The sequence below is a fragment of the Nannobrachium achirus genome (assembly GCF_963921795.1).
Source record: "Nannobrachium achirus genome assembly, chromosome: 10".
Taxonomy (NCBI): domain Eukaryota; kingdom Metazoa; phylum Chordata; class Actinopteri; order Myctophiformes; family Myctophidae; genus Nannobrachium; species Nannobrachium achirus.
This window is the reverse complement of record NC_137819.1, coordinates 47,918,461-47,940,223: the sequence shown is the minus strand read 5'-3', so window position 1 is coordinate 47,940,223 and position 21,763 is coordinate 47,918,461. Positions and strand designations below refer to the sequence as shown.

At 42.1% G+C, this 21,763-nt stretch overlaps 1 protein-coding gene across 1 annotated transcript in view; it reads left to right on the top strand.

Moving 5' to 3' along the window:
• The first annotated feature begins 435 nt into the window (after positions 1-435).
• casd1 (CAS1 domain containing 1) overlaps positions 436-21,763 on the top strand; it is a 35,443-nt gene continuing 14,115 nt past the window's right edge. Inside the window, exons 1-16 of the mRNA XM_080734472.1 lie at positions 436-595; positions 3,967-4,063; positions 5,217-5,337; positions 5,559-5,603; positions 5,818-5,880; positions 8,809-8,853; positions 8,948-9,071; positions 10,636-10,850; positions 11,538-11,957; positions 12,207-12,296; positions 13,850-13,969; positions 14,291-14,451; positions 16,904-16,979; positions 17,369-17,470; positions 17,725-17,865; positions 18,938-19,015. Coding sequence (XP_080590598.1) covers positions 463-595; positions 3,967-4,063; positions 5,217-5,337; positions 5,559-5,603; positions 5,818-5,880; positions 8,809-8,853; positions 8,948-9,071; positions 10,636-10,850; positions 11,538-11,957; positions 12,207-12,296; positions 13,850-13,969; positions 14,291-14,451; positions 16,904-16,979; positions 17,369-17,470; positions 17,725-17,865; positions 18,938-19,015 — 2,031 coding nt within the window. The 5' untranslated portion in view covers positions 436-462. The remainder of the gene's footprint in view (positions 596-3,966; positions 4,064-5,216; positions 5,338-5,558; positions 5,604-5,817; positions 5,881-8,808; positions 8,854-8,947; positions 9,072-10,635; positions 10,851-11,537; positions 11,958-12,206; positions 12,297-13,849; positions 13,970-14,290; positions 14,452-16,903; positions 16,980-17,368; positions 17,471-17,724; positions 17,866-18,937; positions 19,016-21,763) is intronic.

Genomic DNA, 21,763 nt, shown 5'->3' with positions numbered 1-21,763 from the left:
TTTGCAACACTGTATAATAGCCCACTCATATACAGTAGCCTGCCCTATTTCCCTAGAGCCTGACTGTGCACTGCTGCTGCGAGGAGGAAAAGGTCACGCAGGATGCAAGCAATACAATGGCAGAAGCAGAGGCGTCAATTGGGTATGGCAGGGTATGGCAGCTGCCATACCTTGGCTACAGGGGGAATTGGGGAAACAAATAACATGTACTTCTTAAAATAAATTCCTCATGTCTTGCACGGCGCGCGTACAAGAAGAAGACACCAGTCATGTTGCCATACCTTTAGCTTTTGCTGAACTGACGCCACTGGGCAAACCCGCACACAACAACAGCGATTGGTCGCGTATGGCGGGGGGCGTGGACGCGCTCCCAAGCGTGCACGGCGGCTCCATAGCAGTCCTTGCTGCACCGCATCCCCGTCTGCTCTCAGTCTATCTGCTTGTTGTCATGGAGGAGCAAACATGGCGGTCCTGGCCTATAGCCTAGGCAAACGAGAAATAAACCAGTGTTTCACCATCAAGAATGCCAAGTTGGTGTCGCTCGCCGCCGTCGTCCTGCTCCTCGTCTTCCACACGGCGTCGCGCTACTATGGGGGTGAGTGGGTTCGAGTGGGTTCGTCCGCTGCGTGACACTTAACTGATAATAAATAGATACTCTCTCACACACACACACACACACACACACACACACACACACACACACACACACACACACACACACACACACACACACACACACACACGGGTATCTAACGTCAGTGGTGAAGTACTCACATGTTTTACTTGAGTAGAAGTATCATTACTGCAATGTAGAAATGCTCTGTTTCATTAAGTAAAATTCCGGAATTCAAAATGTACTTGAGTAAAAGTACAAAAGTATTGGTATAAATATGTAGGCTACTTAAAGTACCAAAAGTAAAAGTACTCATAATGCAGAATCAATGTCCCATTTCACAAGTTTTAAAAATGTAAAACATTTTGAAAATGGCAGATCTGCAAGTTAACAACAATGCGTCGCATCGCTTGTAGATAGGCTATTTTCAAATGGCCAAAATGTTTATATAGGCCAGGGCTGAAGTGATTAATGTATGTTTTGTAATAGTAATCAATCAAACTACAAAGTAACTACAGTAACTACAGTTTTCAAATAAATGTAGTGTAGTAAAAAGTACAATATTTGCTTTTGAGAAGTGGAGTAGAAGTAAAGATATTGGAAATTGGATATCAGATACTCAACATTGTACTTGTAGCCTAAGTACAGTACTTGAGTAAATGTACTTAGTTACTTTACACCACGGATAGCTAACGTGAACTAGCTAGCGGATTGTGTTTGGGTCTATATGCTTATATACTAATAGTTACGCGACCCTTTCGCTCTTTAAGAAATGCCTATGTGACTCTTTTCGAGTGTGACAATACGTAATATACCATAATACGTAATTATGTCAATTAAGCCTCAGCGTAATAGAAAGAGACTAGAGAAAGGCGTGTAACATTACATTATGTAAGCCCTTGCCTATAAAGGGTACGTTACGTTAAAGGCTGGATAAATGGAAACGCTTGTTGACAATAGAATGTAATGATGTCTTCTCTATGTGTCTTCTCCACTCCATTAATTAACGTTACAGTAGCACACTAGCTAACGTTAACTTTAGCCATCAGATCAGCGTTGCATTTGTGTTTACATTCCCAGTCAGCAGCACACACGCTTGATTAGTGGTGAGGCTGCCTGCAAGCAACACGGACACACACACTTTATTTATAGATGAGATCAAAGGGAATTATTTGCTGTTTACCAAGTTGTGAAACTTTATAGTCTTGCGTGCCGTGGCTACATAAAGCCAGACCTGCTTGTCGATATGGTACAACGCTTTTGTTTTTTGAGGCATCCATCCATCGCCGCCCTGAGGGTGGCTTTCATATAGATATATTGATGAAAAGACGCAGCACGCGTCTGGCTTGCGAATTGATGACACACACACACACACACACACACACACACACACACACACACACACACACACACACACACACACACACACACACACACTAGAATAGAATTGATAGATAATTCTCTTCAGCCTGCACATCCATCATCTTGATCTGGGGTTGTTTGCATGGATTTCATTTGATACCGCCGGGCCTTTTGTTTGTGATGCAAATGAACGGCAGAAGGAGATAATGCTGCCTTGAGCTGACAAGTTGATGGCTTTATTTTGGTTATATGAGGCTGCTTAGTTGAGCAATGCTTTTTGCTGTGGAATAATTATTTATTTTCACTGTTAGCCTGTGTTAGTTGTCTTTATCACATGTACCAGACTGTAAGAACCTCCTTGGCCTTATGATCATCATGTTATTCTGACAAATTGAATTTAATAAAATTGGGACACCATGTCAGTCATGTAGCTAGTCTAAGTCTAGACCAGTTTGGCTCTCTGTGACACAAGCAGCCCATCTTGTCTTTGTGTATAATAGTTTCTGATCCCTGCTTTATAACAGATAACTATAGGGCCTACTTGTCCTTGATCTACTTATCCCATGAGCTCACATAGCCACAATTTGCATCTTATGGAATCGAGAGTTGCAACACCAACCATTGACAGCCCATATCCTACATCCAAACAGAAAAGTCCTGTCTGTTTGTATAGTGAACAACGTTAAACTCGCCAACATTGCAGGCAGCTGTACACATCTAATATCCTCTTTCTATTTGCAAAGTGTTTGATTCAAATCCACGTTATATCCATGTTATGAGCTACTTTCTGTTAATAAATTCCATGCAGGTGATTACTTTAGTACTTAAGCAATTTTACACGAAAGGGTGTGTGTTATCGTGAATATCGGCGCCCCTGCGTTGCCGTGGCTCGTGCTGTTGGCAGTGCAGAAGTGGCGCTATTTTTTTTGTTGTTGCCACATTTAGCTAATATGTCCCTGAACTTCACATGAATACTGCTAGCACAGCCACTAACATAGTTTTGGGACAGGCAGCCCGGCAGCTTTTTTGTGACCAGCGCAGCTGATTTCTTTGTTTGATGAGACTGTTCCATATGCTCAATATCACCACGGATAGGTGGCTATTTCAACCAATCGGATTGCTTCGTCAGAACTACCTGTTGTATAATACGCAGGACCGTTCAGTGATTACCCACAAGCTCTTCCAAACTCCAACACTTAGAAAAATAATCAAGTGCACAATTTATTGACAGAAAGTAGCTCTTAACATGTCTATGGTGGATTTTTAAGAAACAAACACTTTGCAGACAGACAGAGGATAATTCAAGCTTAGCATACAGCTGCAATGTTGGCGAGTTTAACGTCATTTAATACTATCAGACAGGACTTTTCTGTTTGGATGTATGGGCTGTCAATGGTTGGTGTTGCAACTCTAGATTCAGCGTATAAAAAAATCGAACCCAGTGTGAAGTGAGCGGTGCTATTTATGAGTTAATTTAATTAATATCATTAAGTGTCTGGCGAAGCTTGGCCAATGTGGGATGGGGCGGGACATTCGTACACACAGACAAAGCCAGACGTAGGAACGGTTAACAAACACCGCTCGAAAATCTAGAGTAGCAAATTGTGGCTAGAGCTCACGTAATAAACGTATATCCTAGAAATATAAAGTCTCTCTCACTCAGTTTGCATCAACATTGTGATTAATCTAGAGTCCCTCACCAGTGCATTAGTCCTTTGAGCAAAGCTGAACCAAAAGCCATGGTACTACCAATCTGTAAACCCATTTGGTAAACAAAACACTTGAGTAGTAACACTGTAACAGGCTCCTCCTCTTTATTAGTCCACTTCCTCCCGGGTGCTTCTGTGTTTATTCCTACTAACAACAACATGACATGTTTAAGGCAGTACTGCAGTCATGCATAGTCCAGCAGCCAGGGGGAGAGAGAGCAATGAGGCTTTTTATTTGTGTGGCCTGGCCTGAATGGCATATTCTTTGTTCATTTCCTTCAGGTGGAGACACATGTGAATGGCTGCTGTCCAGTGGCCGCTACTTGGGGAAGAATGTATGGCAGCCTCACGGCTGCATGATGCACAAATACAAAAGCACGTGAGTCACACACCAGCATTGTTAATATGAATTGTTGGTTTGTTTATTTGTGCGAGGCAAAGACACATAGATCCTTCAAGGCCAGTTGCAACTCCTTGCAGGCCATGTCACACTGCCATTGGGGATAATGATTGCGAGTATTTGCATGTTTGCAAGGAGTTGCATTGGTGCAGTTTGGAAGTGACTGGTTTGGAGACCTCAAGACCCTTGTAGAGTTATTGGGAGGTTGAAGCTCCGATATGTAAAATGGTGCCAACCCTTAAAGAATTAAAAGCAAACATTAAAATCTTGAACTGAATCCAACAAATAGGGAGTAGGGAGGCAATAATCAGGGAGATGTGATCATACTTCTGTGCCCATGTTAAGAGGAGAGATGTATGTATGTGTGTGTGATTGATACAGGACAGTGAGTGTGTGTGTGTGATTGTTGGATGTAGTAGGCACTAGGCCTTGTTGTTCATGAGCCAAATAGCCTACATGATATCATCACAGTTGGACAAGCAATATACGTTTAATTATTAGATAACTAGCCCTTACCCGTTCAAAGATATGAGCTCCGAAATGATGTGCAGTGTCTGGGTTATGGGATGTGGGATGAGGGATGAGGGATGGAAAGTAACTTTAACTGGTGCTTGCATGATAATATGTAGGAAATGTAAGAAATACCCATTACGTTAATGGCTACAGAGATACTGTGGTCCCCCCCCCGCCCGCCCGCCCGCCCGCCCGCCCGCCCACCCGCCTGCACACACACCCGCCTGCCTGCCTGCACACACACACACACACACACAGAGCTGGTTAAACATGTTGCCTCATGCTAGATGCAGAATAAATATGCCTCATGCTAGATGCAGAATAGATAGTAGATACACCATAAAATGCTAATATACGGCATATGATTTGTGAAAGTGACAAACGGGCTTCACAGTTATGTCAGGTGTGTTCATATGCTAATGGTGATGCGATTTCAGATCAATTGCTCCAGCCACTGAGGAGAAACGCTGTTTCAGACAGACACTCACTCACTCACTCAGACATCTCGAAAATGATATGTTTGATATGAAGAACAAAGCCAGTGCATGAATGTTTGTCATCGGCAGTTGTTAGGATGATGAGCTATTAGATTCTTGGCATTAATTCTTCCTCTCTACAGTGAAGCCAAGAACTGCCTCGCTGAAAAGAGGGTGGCCTTTCTCGGTGACTCCCGAATCAGGCAGCTATTCTACTCCTTCATCAAAATTATTGACCCGGAGCAAAGAGAGGAAGGAATTAAGGTATGGTAGGGGGGAAACGGCATGCAAAGCTTTGATACTTGTGTAATTTTTGTCTGCAGTAATAAAAACAACTTCATGTCAAACAGCTTGTGAATGAAAATATTGTGCTAACTGCAAAGAGGAAATACTAGTGTTAATTACGCAATGTCTGGTCTGTCTGGTCTTCTGTCTGGCTGACTGACTTGCATTTCTGTCTTTCTTTTTGGTGTGGTGGCTTGCAGCATGAAAACATTCCCTTTGAAGATGACAGCTCCTCAGTCAATGTGGTGAGCTAATGTTTTTTTGTTATTTACTAGAATATCTTTCCATTCTCAAAGCTCACTTGAATACATAACTAAATGGTAAATAGATTTCTTTGCCAATCTTTATATGAGCATTTGGATTTAGCCAAAAATAAAAGTTTAGATCAGTAAGTCAGATTTTACATTTTGCACTACATAAAACGCATTGCAATGAAACCACTTCTTCCTGATTGCGTAGGATTTCCTGTGGTACCCAGAGGCAAACAACTCGATGAAGGATCGCTTGGTGTCATGGACACAGGTAATTAGTTGAGTTGTGAAGCAATTGCAAAGCTATTCTAAAGAGACTGTTTGTGTTTATGCATGTCACTCTTTTTGCAATGACTAATGAAGCTGATGTGTATATGTTTGTCACTGTTCATAATGACGTGTGTGTGTATACACTACTGCAATGACTCATTATACTACACTATCATTATCAGATCACAACAGAAGCCCATGAAACCTAATATATTAGATCTCCAACTTAATATCTAGCTTATAGGTAGCAAAAACATCCACCTCCCTAATGTGAGGTGAATGCCCATGTCAAAATAAAAGACAGCAATACAAACAGCACTCTAACTCCACTTTTAGAGCAGAGTTTAAATCGGTTCGGTTCGGGGAGTCACAACATCTTGGCAGCACCGAATAGCCAACTTTATGACTATCCCCCCACCCCCTCCCTAAACGTGGAGAGGGCTGCAAACACAGACACACCGGACTGGAGTTTGGGAAGGCGAGCTTCTGTAGCCTGGGAACAGCCTCTTATGGCTCCTCAACTCCATCTAGGAAAGGAACAGCAAGACACACAAACACACAGTACACACAATACCCAGGACAAGGCCTCTGGGCCCATCACATAAGATATGGTGCAATTTGATGCTGAAAGGTCAAGACAGGTCAATTATTGATTAACACATTTAGGTACCGTGTCCACTGAGAACGCTTTTTCAGCTGAGGAGCGCCGTGGATATGGTGTCCATTGTGCTCCCATTCAGCGTTTATCAACACCCTCAACATTCAAACCCATCAACCATTCCTGTGCTCAAATGTCCTGATCTATGTTATTATATTAGTACAAATAGCCTTGCTGTAACGATTCGATGTCCGATCGAACATTACAGGATTGTAAGACCGGGAGGATTAAAAGGGCAGCACTCCTTTGAATTGTTTCCAGGGCACTGTGACAAAATAATTGGGAAGAGAAGCGCAGCCAGCGCGTCTTTACCATAGAAATGCATGGCAGACTGGCGCTGTCAACACTAAAGGCGTTCTCTGTATGAAAGAATGAAAATGATTGCCTTTAGCCATTTTACTTCCCTGCCTTAAGTTTCCTCCATAACATGATATACAGTATGATGATGGTGTAAATTGAGAGAATACCTTTGAAATAGTGTGTGTAAACTAGGGATGCGGAGATATACCGATACGGATCGTAATCGCGATACAAACGTGCGCGACACGAGTGAATCGGTTCATTCAGGGTGGATTGGTACAATTGACGGCTGCAATCGTGATTGTATCGTATCGTGAGTGTCTGGAATGGTTGAATCGGTTTTTGCATAGTATTTCATTCTATACTGTGTTTCCGAGGCGCATTGAATACCCCATCAGCCCTCCCCCAAAAAGCACTTGTAGCGACTCTACAGACATGCGTCTTTTACAGCAGCACTGAGCTGTAGCGCAGTGAACACCCGACCCGACCGAATGCAGACAGACAGCACTCGTGAGTCGTGAGCCCACTGGTTAAACATGCAAGATTAGTACCACGTTTAGCTTTATAACATCCCTGTCCAATGTTCGCTGATGTGATCCGTTGTTGTGTCACTGGACTGGAGCACGCTGCGTGATAATATGATCCACATTCCACACCCGTTTGTTCTTCTTGTCGAGTCTGCGACGGAATTGATTTAAACAAAGCAGAAGCTTCCACGCTTTAACGTCACACACGTATGAACTACAACAACGATACTTGGCGTGCAACTAGCGATTTAAAGTATTTGACACTGATTCACAACTTGTTACTGTAGCTGCAGGCTGCTGCTGTTCCCTCTGCAAAGAGAGGCTCAGGCTGGAGCCTGATTTATACTTGGCAGCTCGACGGTGTCGCGCACGCACCTAAATAGCAGACCTACAAGCTCACAACGCGACGCGTTGTGACTCAAATATCTACGTTTTAAAACATTTTGACTAGAAATGGCAAAATCCTAGATTATATTCATACAATATAATAATAATACAGGTCAAGGATCCTTAACTGAGAAGAGAGAGATCAAGCAGGGACCCCCACTGTAGGCTATATGTTAGACTACTGTAGGCTATTATATAAAACTGTTGCAGATTAAAACTTGTCAGAGACTTGTTTGACAGCACAATATCATCAGTGACATTAATACATTACTATGTTGTGTTTATTTGTTCACACATTATCTTTTCTATTAATATGATGGATTTATGTTATTCATTATAATCCATTAATTATTATCTCTTAAACCCCCACTAAGTGTTAATGTATTGGCTAATGTTCCCCTATAGGGTTGCTACTTGCTAGGGTTCAATTGGTTACTGTAACAACTAACTATTAATATTTGGCCGCCTCACATAACTCTGAGGACCCTAGGGGTCCCTGACCACCTGTTGAGGATGTAATGATATATAATAATGATATCATGATATAGTATTAATCAAACAATTCTACCAGCCAGGGAGTGTTCTCCCAGATTTCAATAAGTTGGATTGTTAGACAGAGCCTAGTACTACAGTGAAACAATAAATTGTTTGGAAATTAAATGTAATGAATTTTTAGTCATTTCTTTTGGGGGGGGGGGAATTTACATGGGCTTTAATATAAATCCTTTGCATTGTGTTGAAACGCACCGAATCGTGAATCGTATCGCATCGTAAGGACCAGGGGTGTATCGCAAAGTATCGTGAAACATATCGCATCGTATCGGGGTCAGGGGTGAATCGTGATGTATCGTATCGGCAAGATTTCAATGTATCGCAATTATATCGTATCGCTGGTAGTGTATCGTGATGCGTATCGTATCGCCTCAGTGGTCGAGATTCGCATCCCTAGTGTAAACGTGTGTCTGCGCACTGTGCTTAATGTGACCACAGTGGCTTCTTTCATAATACCTACAACCCAACCTAACATGGATATGCTTTCCTCGTTGTGATGTTGCAGGAGCTGTCGGCAAGACCAGATGTAGTTGTCCTCGGAGCTGCAACAGTAAGTTTCGGGAGCACCTCTCTACATGTTCTGCTAAATACGAAAACATACTGAAATGGTTGAAAAGTAAATGAATCCCATTTCCTTCCCACAGTGGTCCATCAAGTTGCACAGCGGTAGCAGCGAGACGCTGCAGCAGTATAAAGTTAACCTGACGTCCATGTCGGTTCCTCTAGAGAGGCTGGCTGAGGATGGTGAGGTTTACTGGGTTCTACAAGGTGAGCCTTGCTTGAATAATAATACTGCACATAAAGGAACTTCATAATGAACATCATTATATGGCCTTTGTTTTCTGGATGCAGAAAAAATCTTTCAAAGAAGTATATTCCATGTCGTTCCCCCCCAAAAAAAGGGGTACACTCAAAACATGTTCAGCTTGTGGAGAGAGGACCTAAGTGACGCTCAAAAATCTATATAATCAATCATTGCAGAGGTTTATATGATACATAATATACTCTTGGAAAAAGTACATTGTCTTTATCCAACTGATGACAAAGGAAAGGTACTTGCTAGCTACTGCAGCCGACTCATTCATGGCTGGGCCTATTTCGTTTTTACCATGGCCATCTGCCTACAGCTACAGATTTAACCCATGCCTGAGGCTGATTAAAAAAAATCTTCTAAATTCTTTGAGCAATTTCGTATGTGGATGTATATTATTATTAGCTTATTTAGCGAAGCTACTGGATGACTAATGGACAGAGAGAAGGTTTATGTAGTTACAGTTTTTCAGATCGGAATTTCAGATCTAGGCCACCTAGCTTGACACGAAAATATGTGGCTGACTCTCCACAGTTTGATCATGGGACCATAACTCTTATCTGCTGACAACCTCTAGTCCTCCACCCTCACTCACACTTTCAGTTGCTTCCTATCCTTGTCTACTGTAGCCACTTCAAATATGTTATCATTAATCTTTTGAGCACGGCACGGCATGGTAAAGAACAGGTTGGGCCCGGTAACGAATTCAGGAACGGGGCTGATGGGAGGGTTCAAATGACATAGATAATAACTGGTTGGTTAAATAATACTGAAACGTTGTGTTGTTGACCAACACTGGACGGCAAGAAACGGAATAGGCAAATAGCATTGAATCTAAACAAGCAAGGCATAAGATGCAATTCTGTTTTCTTTACGTTTCTCAGTGGTGTTTTAGTGCAACTTGACTCATGCAATAAAAATGATAATCTGATGCTGATTATAAACCACTTGATCCCCAATGTCTTTTATGCCAGATTTAGCTAAACCGGTCGCTAACTTCCCCCTAAGAGAGAGAAAACGGGTAAAGTAGAGTGAGCCACTTTCATGGTCAAGCGGGCATCACTTTGTATTGAGACATTTTGGCAAAGAAATGTGGTGTAGAGCCAAGTACAGAGCAAACTCGGTCCCGTTTTAGTCTAGAAGGTTTTAAATGGTTTTAAGGAGGCAGGGATCTCAGAATAATGAAATAAATAACAGACTATGAACTCCAGTGTAGCGTTCCTCTGTTGTGTAGACTGTCGCACACGGTCGAGCCGACACGACGGCATATGCATGTCATCTTCATTGGCGTCATGGTAGTTTTTCACGGATCAGAGCAGCATGGAATGCTACTGTAGTCGAAAAGTAGTCTTTGACTCTTCACAAAATGTATGTTCCATCCACTGCATCTAGGAGTAAATCAGCATTGGGTATATGGTTATCAGACACAGTTTCTACTCTCATCTTCTGCACACTTAGTCTTTCTGCTTCCAAACAACCAACCTACAACGTTTTCTGTATTGACACTCCCCTACCCCCAAGACCCAGTTTATGAGGCAGTGCTGAGTGAGAGCCGGAGGATGATAACAAACCAGCAGTTGCAACTCTACAATGAGGTGGCAGCAGACGTGCTCAATAGCAGCAAACAGAACACGAGGGCCCGTGTCAAACTGCTGGCCGCATCCCGCCAGGCTGCCATGGAAACCATCAGCCAGTCAGCCGACGGCCTGCACCTGCCTGAGAGCACCAGGAACGTGGTGAGCCAATGCCACAAATTGATATGAATTGGCCGGGCGCCCAGTTGGCTCCGCTCGTTGATGCTTTGACTGCATAATTATTCATTACAATGTTATGGGTTTGACTCTGAGTCAAGGACTTATGTTCCATGTCATCCTATCTACATTCTCCTTCCTGTGTCTCTTCACTGTCTGCTCTGAATGAAGCAGTATACTTCTTAAAGATAACCTCCTGTAAATAATTGTGTGTGTGTGTGTGTGTGTGTGTGTGTGTGTGTGTGTGTGTGTGTGTGTGTGTGTGTGTGTGTGTGTGTGTGTGTGTGTGTGTGTGTGTGTGTGTGTGTGTGTGTGTGTGTGTGTGTGTGTGTGTGTGTGTGTGTGTGTGTGTGTGTGTGCTGTTTAATATATTGATGTGGGAACTGTAGGCCAGTAGATTTGAGTGTGTATTAGTTTGTACCTATGATTGGACACCATCCATGGTAACAGCTAATGGAGATAGGTCATACTGTGAAATGAGCCAACCTTTGATGTGTCAGAACAGCAGAAAGCAATTATCCGAAGAAGGTTTGATTTATCTCATGCTTACTGTCTTCGTTCAGCACAAATTCAGGTTATGTGTCTGTACAGGCATGCCATACTCCAACTGAAATTCCCTGTATGTGTGCTACTGATAATAATAGTCGGCATGTTTTGTGGTCCTCCTTCCAGGGAGCCATGGTCCTCATGAACTCTGTGTGCAACAAGCTGCTGAGGCCCATTGATGGCTCTTGCTGCCAGAAGTTGCCGCCGCCCAACCTCCTCCAGAAGCTGTCTGCTTGCATCTTCCTGGGCTCGACACTGGTTTGTCTGGTGCTTCACGTGCTGGGCCACAACCACCACCGCCGGCACGTTCCCACTGATGTGGAGAGCCTGGAGGAGAAGAAGCCCGCGATGGCAGCTTCCCCCTTGGGGCCCAAGGCGCCCTTCCAGGCTCTGTGTCGGATGGGCATCATCATGGCTTACTTCTACCTTTGTGACCGAGCCGATGTGTTCATGAAAGAGCAGAAGTTCTACACCCATGCAACCTTCTTCATCCCTCTGGTTTACATCATTGTCTTGGGGGTGTTCTTTAACGAGCACAGCAAGGAGGTGAGATATGGAGTACTTAACCATGTGGCTTTTTTTCTTAGGCCACTTACTTCTTACTTACCTTTGTTCTTAGATTCCTGCTTCGACATCATTCGTTTCATTTGAATAGATAACTAAATGAATCCAGTCCAACTTAATTGTATACTATATTTAAAGTTGTAAGTGATTGCAGACTCTAAATAGACTTCATGTCAAAATGAACAGAATCTGATACTTTAAATTAACCAGGTTGAACCTTCTACCACACAGACCAAGTTACTCAACCGAGAGCAGACGGATGAATGGAAGGGTTGGATGCAGCTGGTCATCCTCATCTATCACATATCTGGAGCCAGCGCTGTGAGTTCTTCTCCTGGCCCGTTTATCACAATGTGAAGGATGGATGGCAATGAGGGGAAAGTACTTCTCTGCTTCAGTTTTGACCTAGCACTGTGCTACTGGGAGCAGTTAGGGTTAAGTGTCTTCCTCAGGGACGCTGCCACTATCAACACCTAGCCTGGAGGTGCCTAGGATTGAACCAGGGACCTTCAGATTTCCAAAACGGCCGCACCTGAGCCAGTGCCACCCCAAATTTAGCACTTTTTTTTTGCGTGTATTGGATTATGACACCCTTGTTTAAGGAGCTCAACAAATTTAATAATTGAAACGTTTGTCAGATGAATGACTCACATGATTTGAGGTATAATAGTATATACTATAAATCTTTATTAATAATGGTTTAGTTTAAAGAGCAATAGATAGATAAAACTAAAAACACAACATTTGACCAGTGCTGCTGTAGGGCACGGTGCACTGGTAACCAGGTACAGGAACACTGATAAGTACAGGAACACCATAAGTCTGTACATACTGAGTGGAAACACATAGATGTCTCACACATCAAAAACAAGTCTGTAGTTTAGACGGGTCACAGTCAATCCATTACATCACTGCAAATCATCACATTTATAAGGGGTTACACACCCAACACCCTTTTTTAGAACCGCTCTAGTTCTCCTCACACACCCTGCAATTGAACTCCCAGTGTCACCACCTGTGTGTGTGTGTGTGTGTGTGTGTGTGTGTGTGTGTGTGTGTGTGTGTGTGTGTGTGTGTGCGTGTGCGTGTGCGTGCGTGCGTGCGTGCGCGTACATACATACACGGATACACACACGGCCATGCTATGGAGCGGTCTACCACCGCTCAAAAACCAAAAGTCGTCCAAAGAAAATACTTGTCTTTCTTTTACCGAATAGCACAACACAGTGGACTAACAAAAGAATGAACAAAACTCGCTCAAGTTCAAAGGGGAAAAAAAACAATGTTAGATCAATACAGGCAAGCCTTTGACCAACAATGATACATTTACAATAATAAGAGCAGTAGCAGACTCTGTGCTATGGCATTATCTCTAGATTGTTAAGTTATAATGGCGTGAGCATAGTTACCTGATAATCTGGCCCAACGACTCTGGTTACTCCAACAGTTTTCAGCTCAGAGCTAAATCCTTGTGAGTGTGTCTTGTCTTGCATGTTTCTCCTCTTTCTCTGCCTTGTTTTCCTGTCTCTCTATGCTGACCAATCTGGAATAAAGCATAATACAGTATATTGTGCAGTGTGTTGGTTAAAAAAGAATTGAACCAATGAAAATGAAAAGAGGACATGGAATTGGAATCTGGTTTTGCATTCTCCACAGTATGACAGAGCCGCTGAAGAGGCATGAACTAGCTAGGAAATACATTGTCAGCTTTTATTATCAATGATGGACAAATCCTCCTTACTCCACTTGAGCTGGATTTTCATTTCCTTAAAAAATAACATTTTGGAGTTTGCTTTTTTCTGCCCAACAGCAGAGATATGTAACTTTTGATGTACACATGATATAAGCATTAAGCATGCATCTTCCACTTTCAGTTTATTCCAGTGTACATGCACGTGCGGGTGCTGGTGGCAGCATACCTCTTCCAGACCGGCTATGGGCACTTTTCATTTTTCTGGCTCAAAGGAGACTTTGGCCTCTACAGAGTTTGTCAGGTGAGAGCAAAGTTGCCTGTGTTTTCACAGGGAATGACAATTACTTTATCCCTCAGGGCATAACTGAGATGTACCATACAGCTGTTTAATTATTGTGCCTGTAGTCTATCTGGTTGTGTGTGTGTGTGTGTGTGTGTGTGTGTGTGTGTGTGTGTGTGTGTGTGTGTGTGTGTGTGTGTGTGTGTGTGTGTGTGTGTGTGTGTGTGTGTGTGTGTGTGTGTGTGTGTGTGTGTGTGTGTGTGTGTGTGTGTGTGTGTGTGTGTGTGTGTGCGCGCGCCTGTGGGCACATTTTTATATTGCTCTTTGTGAATTAATTCACAGGTGCTGTTCCGTCTCAATTTCCTTGTCCTGGTGTTGTGTGTGGTAATGGACAGGCCCTACCAGTTCTACTACTTTGTTCCCCTGGTCACCTTCTGGTTTGTCATCATCTATGCCACACTGGCCTTGTGGCCTCAGATCCTCCAGAAGAAAGCCAATAGTAGGTGTTGCCATAACAGGTCCTTCTGTCTTTGATTGCTGTTAGCCTGACAACTATGAGGATGTGTAACATGAATCCTACTGTTCTATTATGAGGACATGAACATCTGACATAACGCTTGCATTCTGTGAACGTGTCTCTCTAGGCACTAGAACATCTCTGCCTGTAAAATAGGTAACTTTTAATGATTTGTGTGTGTTCACTTGCACACCTTCCATCTAGCCGCAAGAGCACAGGTTATACATAACCTGTAAATCCCACTTCCTTCCATAGACGGCCCTCTTTGAGGTGGAATAGTCCTATCTGATTGTATTTTATGGTGATACCAATATTGCACCTCTACAGACAATGATCACACAGATAACAGGAGTAAAACACAGCAAAAGAAGAATTAAACACAGACTCGGGTCCCTATCTTCTGTGACCGTCTATAGCTTATTTTAGTGTCTTGTGCTGGCACAGAAAGCGTTTCAAGAACGGAGGAGCAGTTTGGATATCTATATATATCATAACCATAGTGTTCGCGCGCACCGTTTATTGACACAATTGCACAATGTTTGAATTAACGTCATGTTACTGGCACAATTTGCTGAAACAGCATAAACATGGACTTTGTGGTAACGCTTAACGACTCAACATCAGGCCGTAAATTACTGGTTGTGGGACACAGCCAGCAGGATCAAATGAGCAGCCATCCTTGCCAAAAGTTATCCTACACCAGGGTTCCCCAATTAGTTTTCCCCAAGGGCCGAATTATGTCTAGGGTACCAAGCCGAGGGCCACAACATTGCAGGGGGCGACGGCGGCGTTCCCGCTACTCCAGCGACAGTTCAGATATCGTCGTCGTTTGGTGAAAATCTTGTATGTCCAAAACCGTTCGTTTTGAATTTATAATTTTTTATATTATTTAAACTAGTGAAAACAGCCGATCTACAAGCACACAACGACTCGCGGTGCGAGGCGTTGTGTGCTTGTAGATCGGCTGTTTTCACTACTTTTGTGAGATGGCCTTCTATGATTTGCGAAAGAACGTACACATTTGGAGATTTCCAGCCGACAACGGCGATACACTAGAGTTGTTGCTGCTCTTATACCACCTTTATTACTGGGGTTGGTGTGGGCCAGACAGTAGCCCCCCGCGGGACGCAAATGGCCCGCGGGCCGCCTATTGGGGAACCCTGTCCTACGCGTATAGTGCATAACCTAAAGTCTGCATATAGTTCGGGTATGCACATCCCCAGGTATGGTTTTGTAAATTATTTTACAGTACCTGATTGACAGTCCCAAATAGGTAGGATATGGATATCAATGGCTTTTCATTGGTGAAACTGGGTAGCATTAACACACAGATCTTTCAGTTGTCCTTTGACTGTTCTATTGTCACTGTCAACTGTACTTTTTAGATCTTTGGATGAAAAACAATACACCTTTTCTCTCTATTCTAAGAAGAGACCTTGAAGAAAAAACAGCTGTCTGTCAAAGTGCCACATTCGAGGATGTTGCATGCACAAAATGATTACACAAGCATTTCTGCACCTGTAACATTTCATTACACACACTTATCAGTATTTACCAAACACGTCTATTAACGTTTATTAACTTTTTATAGCAATGTAGCTATTATTGTATACTGGTACGCTATATGGTGGTTTGTTAGTTGGCCTGAGGCCAAACGTACCTGCCAACCCCTGGTTTACAGTTTCCACCACTTATGGGGAGCAATATGATTCCTTCCACTTCTAAACATATGTTGTCGGTACAACCTAATCCCAAACAACCACAAACTGGTTCTCCTCAGCAAACCCGAGGAAGAGGAGTCACGCATACCGTTAGCACGTAGCCCATTCAGCACATATGTCTAAACCCAAATTAGCCACCTTGAATGCTGCAATCATTCACTATACAGTATGTAAACACTACTTGTTACCACCCTAACCTTTGCCTGTTCGGGAATTGCAGTAAAGCAAATTAAAATAAAACATAATTCATGTCTTGAAGCGTGATTTGTACATCTATCAAATTCAAACCGTTTTATATTCATAAACTTTAACAGAACTGTCCTGCTATAGCTAGAAAAAAAAACAAGAGGATTATAACAACTCTTTCACCATAGAATTACAGCAAGTTAAGGAACAGGACTCGGGTAAGATGGCTGCCACTATTGTAACCCTCTGGAATTGGGATTTTAAATTACATGTTGCCTCTATGGTTTTAACGATGCCTACAACCTGCCCCACCCCAAGTCTTACTTGTAGTTGTTTTCTTATCCATAATTCATCTGATTTTAAACTGGTTGCACTTTGACATTTGATTCCCTATTAATGACATTCGTCAATCATTTATTTACATTATTAAAAACGTATTATCAGAAGCGTATTACATTTGATATATATTTCTATTGTAAATTGTAAAAATGTTTTCTAATTGTGGGAATCTCTTGTGTTGTAAACAGGTAGTGGCATGTGGCACCTTGGAGTATTAGCCAAGTTACTAGGCCTGCTTCTGTTCATCTGCTTCTTTGCCTACTCCCAGGTGAGCTAAACTGTTAAGATTACGTGTTCTCCCCGGCACTTGATAGGGCTGCTTGATAATCATAAAAGTGATATTGCATTATTATTTTAGTTGCTATTTTCACTAGTTTGGGTCCCAGGCAAATGTTTTTCTTGAGCTAAAGTTTGGGAACGACTGATATATAATACATAAAATTATATTTAATATATATATATATATACACTGCTCAAAGAAATGAAGGGAACAAAATGTTCCCTTAATTCTTTGAGCTTTCTTTGAGCAGTACTACAATATACTATACTCAAATAAATGAAGGGTACATTTTCTTTGAGCAGTATATATTTTATAGATATACACTGATCAAACCATTTTAACCATGTGACACTCATGTTTGACTGGTGTGTCTCCAGGGTTTCTTTGAGAGCATCTTCTCTGCATGGCCTATCTCCAAGCTCTTTGAGCTTAACGGAAGCATCCATGAGTGGTGGTTCAGATGGAAGCTGGACCGATTTGTAAGTGGCAATGTGACAGTGATGCAGTCAAATTTGCATGGAATTAAAAATGTATCAAGTAAGTTTAATACAAAATTAAAACTCCTAGACTGCAATGCAACTCCTAGAATAATGGCTTCTAATGGTTCCTTTTATTATTATAATTGTTTTTGCTGTGTGACTAGAATCCAGGCATGCAGCTACAATATGGCAGGCCCTCAAGCGTATAAACTCATTATGATTGGAAATGATGGTGTGATCCTGCTGTGTTGCAGGCGGTAATCCATGGCATGCTATTTGCCTTCATCTACCTGGTGCTTCAGAAATGCCAGGTGTTGTCGGAGGGCAAAGGAGAGAATCTGTTCTCCGCTAAGATTTCCAACCTGCTCCTCTTCCTGTCTATTGTGTCCTTCATGGTAAGAGGCTTCATAATAATCCATGTTAGTATTCAAATCTGTATGGTTCTGGAATATCTGAAGTCTGAATCTAAAGTGAAGTGAGACATGTGACATCAGCCTTGAGCTGGATTCCCACTCGAAATCCATGGATTGCACACTAACACTAACTAAGTCTTAAGCCACTACTAGGGTTTAGACTTTTGTTATCATTTTTGTATTCTGTTTCTGTTTTGTTTAGCAATGTCTTATTAGATAACCCTTTTTGTGCCTATCCCGAACAAGTTCGGCTTTATTTCAATCCAATACAATATTTTATTTGCTATTTTACTTACCCCGAGCTGCTTGGAGCAACGTGGGTGGTCCTTGCTCGTCCAGCGCTAGCCAACGAGAGACGCTAGATGGTCCGACGATTTATTCCATTGAAAATGGTTTAAAATAAAGTTTAGAGCCCCCCAAAAAAACCTCAATCTATACTGTCGGCGCGTATTCCGGGGTGCCTATCCCGAAGTAGTCCGGGATATTTAATAAAATGAATTATTTAATCGGAGGCCTCAACGAAGCCCTGGTCTAAACGTCCATCCATGGTCCGGGCCAACACTCGGCCATACACGGGCCGTAGTCGCGCTAACGGCCGCATCGCGCCGCCCACTCCAATAATAAATCACATCTTTAGACAGGATTTTCTCCGGATTGTGTTCCCAGACCCAAAGAGAACGTTTTTTGAGACTGAAATAGCTTTAGATCGGGCTTCTAAAGGGGTTAGCATTTTGGCTACGTGTCAGCTAGCTTCCTACTCTCGTCCCACATAGCATTGGCTGGAGTGAAATCCCAAGGCACTTGGGACAGTGTCGACGGAAGCTAGAGCGAAGGTCTGTAGAGAGATTTCTGGCACTCTAGCGGCCACTTGTGGCCCGGGGCACTGTATGAGTTAAGTTCATAATGGGCAAAATAAAGTTTATGTTTATGTTTCACGGGCCTGCTATAGTGAAATATCTTATTACAACAAGTGTTGTAATCTTAAAACGATTGCAAGATGACTTGTTGCCTAACCTAACTTGTTGCCTAACCTCTCCTTTCTCCATCTTTGTAGACGTACTCGGTATGGGCCAGCAGCTGTAAAAACAAAACCGAGTGCAACGAGATGCATCCCTACATCTCTGTGGTCCAGGTACATCCTTAATTTGTTTCTCGCTGTCTAAACAATGCCCTCTCTTTCGATAGTTTTCTTTCACCCATATTATATTGTCTGTAGTATATGTTCCATGTCTGTCTTATCTTCCTTTTTCTGTCTGTCTCTTCCGATCTACTCTTATTACCACCACTTTTATAGCAAACATATTTTACTATAATAGTTAATTTGCTGTGTGTCTGTGTGTGCGTGCGTGCGTGTGCACAGCTCAGCATTTTGGCTTCTTAGTGCTATCGTGGAATCCTCACATACTGTAGCTATACTTTCAGTTTTTATAATTCCCTGGTATTTATCTTAAGCTGCCATTATCCTAATTATAAGCTGCCATTATCCTAATTATACTTTTGGTTGTATTCACCTGTAATAACAAGGGCGTTGCCCTCTTTCATGGCAGGAGAGAACTAGAAAGATGCAATTCTGGGAAATTGCAAGTGTGGTTGCCGTGACGCGAGTCACACTTTCAAATGAATTCTGTCTTACCATTTGAACTTTCCCTATTCAAGTCAATGGGGGAAAATGATTCACTAATGAATTAATGGCCATATATGGAGATCTCTGTGTCAGTCATTGACCTCGTTGTCCCTTTTTTGCCCATATATGGAGATCCCTGATGTCATCAATATTAAGCCCATATCTTGGAATGGCCATATTTGGAGATTTGGAGATTGTTGAATTGGCATTTTCCCATTCAAGTCAATGGAGAAAATCAATCACAAATAAATGTATATAAATTAAACTATAAATATATAACGTATCTCTTAGCAAAATGCAAGCACACGATTCTCGATGGAGCCGGACGATTTGACATATGGCCCAAGTGTGTGCCACCAAAACTGTGGGATATTGTGTCAAAATAAAGTTTATCTGGAAAAAGATGGAAGAAAAAGTCAGACTATAGTATATAGTACTATAGTCTGACACTAATAAAGTTAGACAAGTACCACCGTGTGGCAACTGGCAACCCCACAACATTGCCATTGTTTGTATTCTAATAAGTCTGGGCAAATATTATCACATCAAATTCAATTAATAATATTTCACACTATATTACTTTCTTACACAAGCTCCAAAATATTCAAATTGTGCTAAATAGAATCTATTAAGCCTTTTTGAACACCAGCCCATGGGGCTTTGCAGGGTACACCAAAGGCTGAATACTTAAAGAAAATGTATACCAAATCTAATTATTCATACCCAATAAAAAAGCATGCTACAGTAAGAGCATGACTGGATGTATGCTGATTAGTCTCAACAGACCTTCCAGACAGAGCGCCTCTCTGCTACACACAGTAAAATATCAATTAAAGACTGCACACATTTTGTGAGGTGTTCTCTCCCCAGCCACCAACCCCACTCCCATTTTTCAAACCAAGCAATTACTAGCTTAAAGCTCCCACCGCCCTCCCCATGCCAATCAAATCCTACCTGAAAGCCCCAATACCCAGATCGTCACACAACAGAATTATGTTTTATTAAGCAACCAGCCACATTAATGATTCCGAAAATTGCCAAGTTGTGAAAATCTGCTTTCAAAGTTGTGAAAATACAAACAGTATTCTCTCTGCTCTATCTGGTCACTATACAGTACTCTACTCCTTACTGATGACATCAGGGATCTCTATATATGGGCATAAAAGTGTTCCCCTTTCATGCCCAGATAGATTTACAACGTGCAATGGGTAGGGTACAACAGGTATTGCATAACCAGCTGCAGCATGCATTCCCACCTTGCAACGCTCAAGAATAAAATATATTTTGCCTCAAGGTTCAGGTAATCTTGCCCCATAGTGTCACCTCTGGTGGAGGTGAGGCACTTCTCCACATGTCCCTAATGTAAAAAATGTCCGCATTGCAATCTTATATTTACAATTGGCTTAAAGCCGCAGCCCACTTCAAGCAACGGACATGAAGCCTCCAAGCAACGGACATGAAGCCTCCACAAAACGGACTTGTTTGAAGCCTATACTCACACAGGCACTGAGAGCAAGAGAGAGAGAGAGAGAGAGAGAGAGAGAGAGAGGGAAGGGGAGAGGAGCGGGGCAGTGTATCGAATTACATTTACAACAGAGTAGGCCATGGGATGGACCCGTCTATTGTGTGTTTCATTGATCCCCACTCAAAAACTACATTCTTTTTTCACAGTAGATATATAAAATTCTTATGAGTACTGTGATTAATGTTTTCATCTTGAATTCGTACGCACTAATGAGAAAGACCGATTTTATCAAATGCTATTTAAAACAGGCAAATATACAGGGCACCTAAGACATCTCCATGGCAACCAGGAAGAAAACATTACACAAAGCTGACATTTCTCGCCCAAAAAGACTAACATTAGCGTAATAAATTGCTTTTTCCTAACGAACTTGCAACAGGTATACCATAGACTACTAATAGTTAATTCATAACCGTGTTGGACTACTTTTATATACCAGTTTATATTTTCGCTATTGCCTGTCGTTCACTGACACTGTAGTCTCTGGAATGCGGGCGTTTCATACTGCCATTAACATAAAAGTGGTAACATTATTTTTCTTCTTTCAATTCTAAAAGTAGTGATTAGGTTATGAAAGGAAGGTGATTAGGTGATGAAAACTAGCAAAACTATAGCAGCCATTCACTTTAATCAACGCGATGCATCTCCCGTCCAATGTAACTGTGATGTGGATGTCAAACAAACGTTAATCACGTCGTATTTAATTATATCTGTTACAGATGATTGTCCAA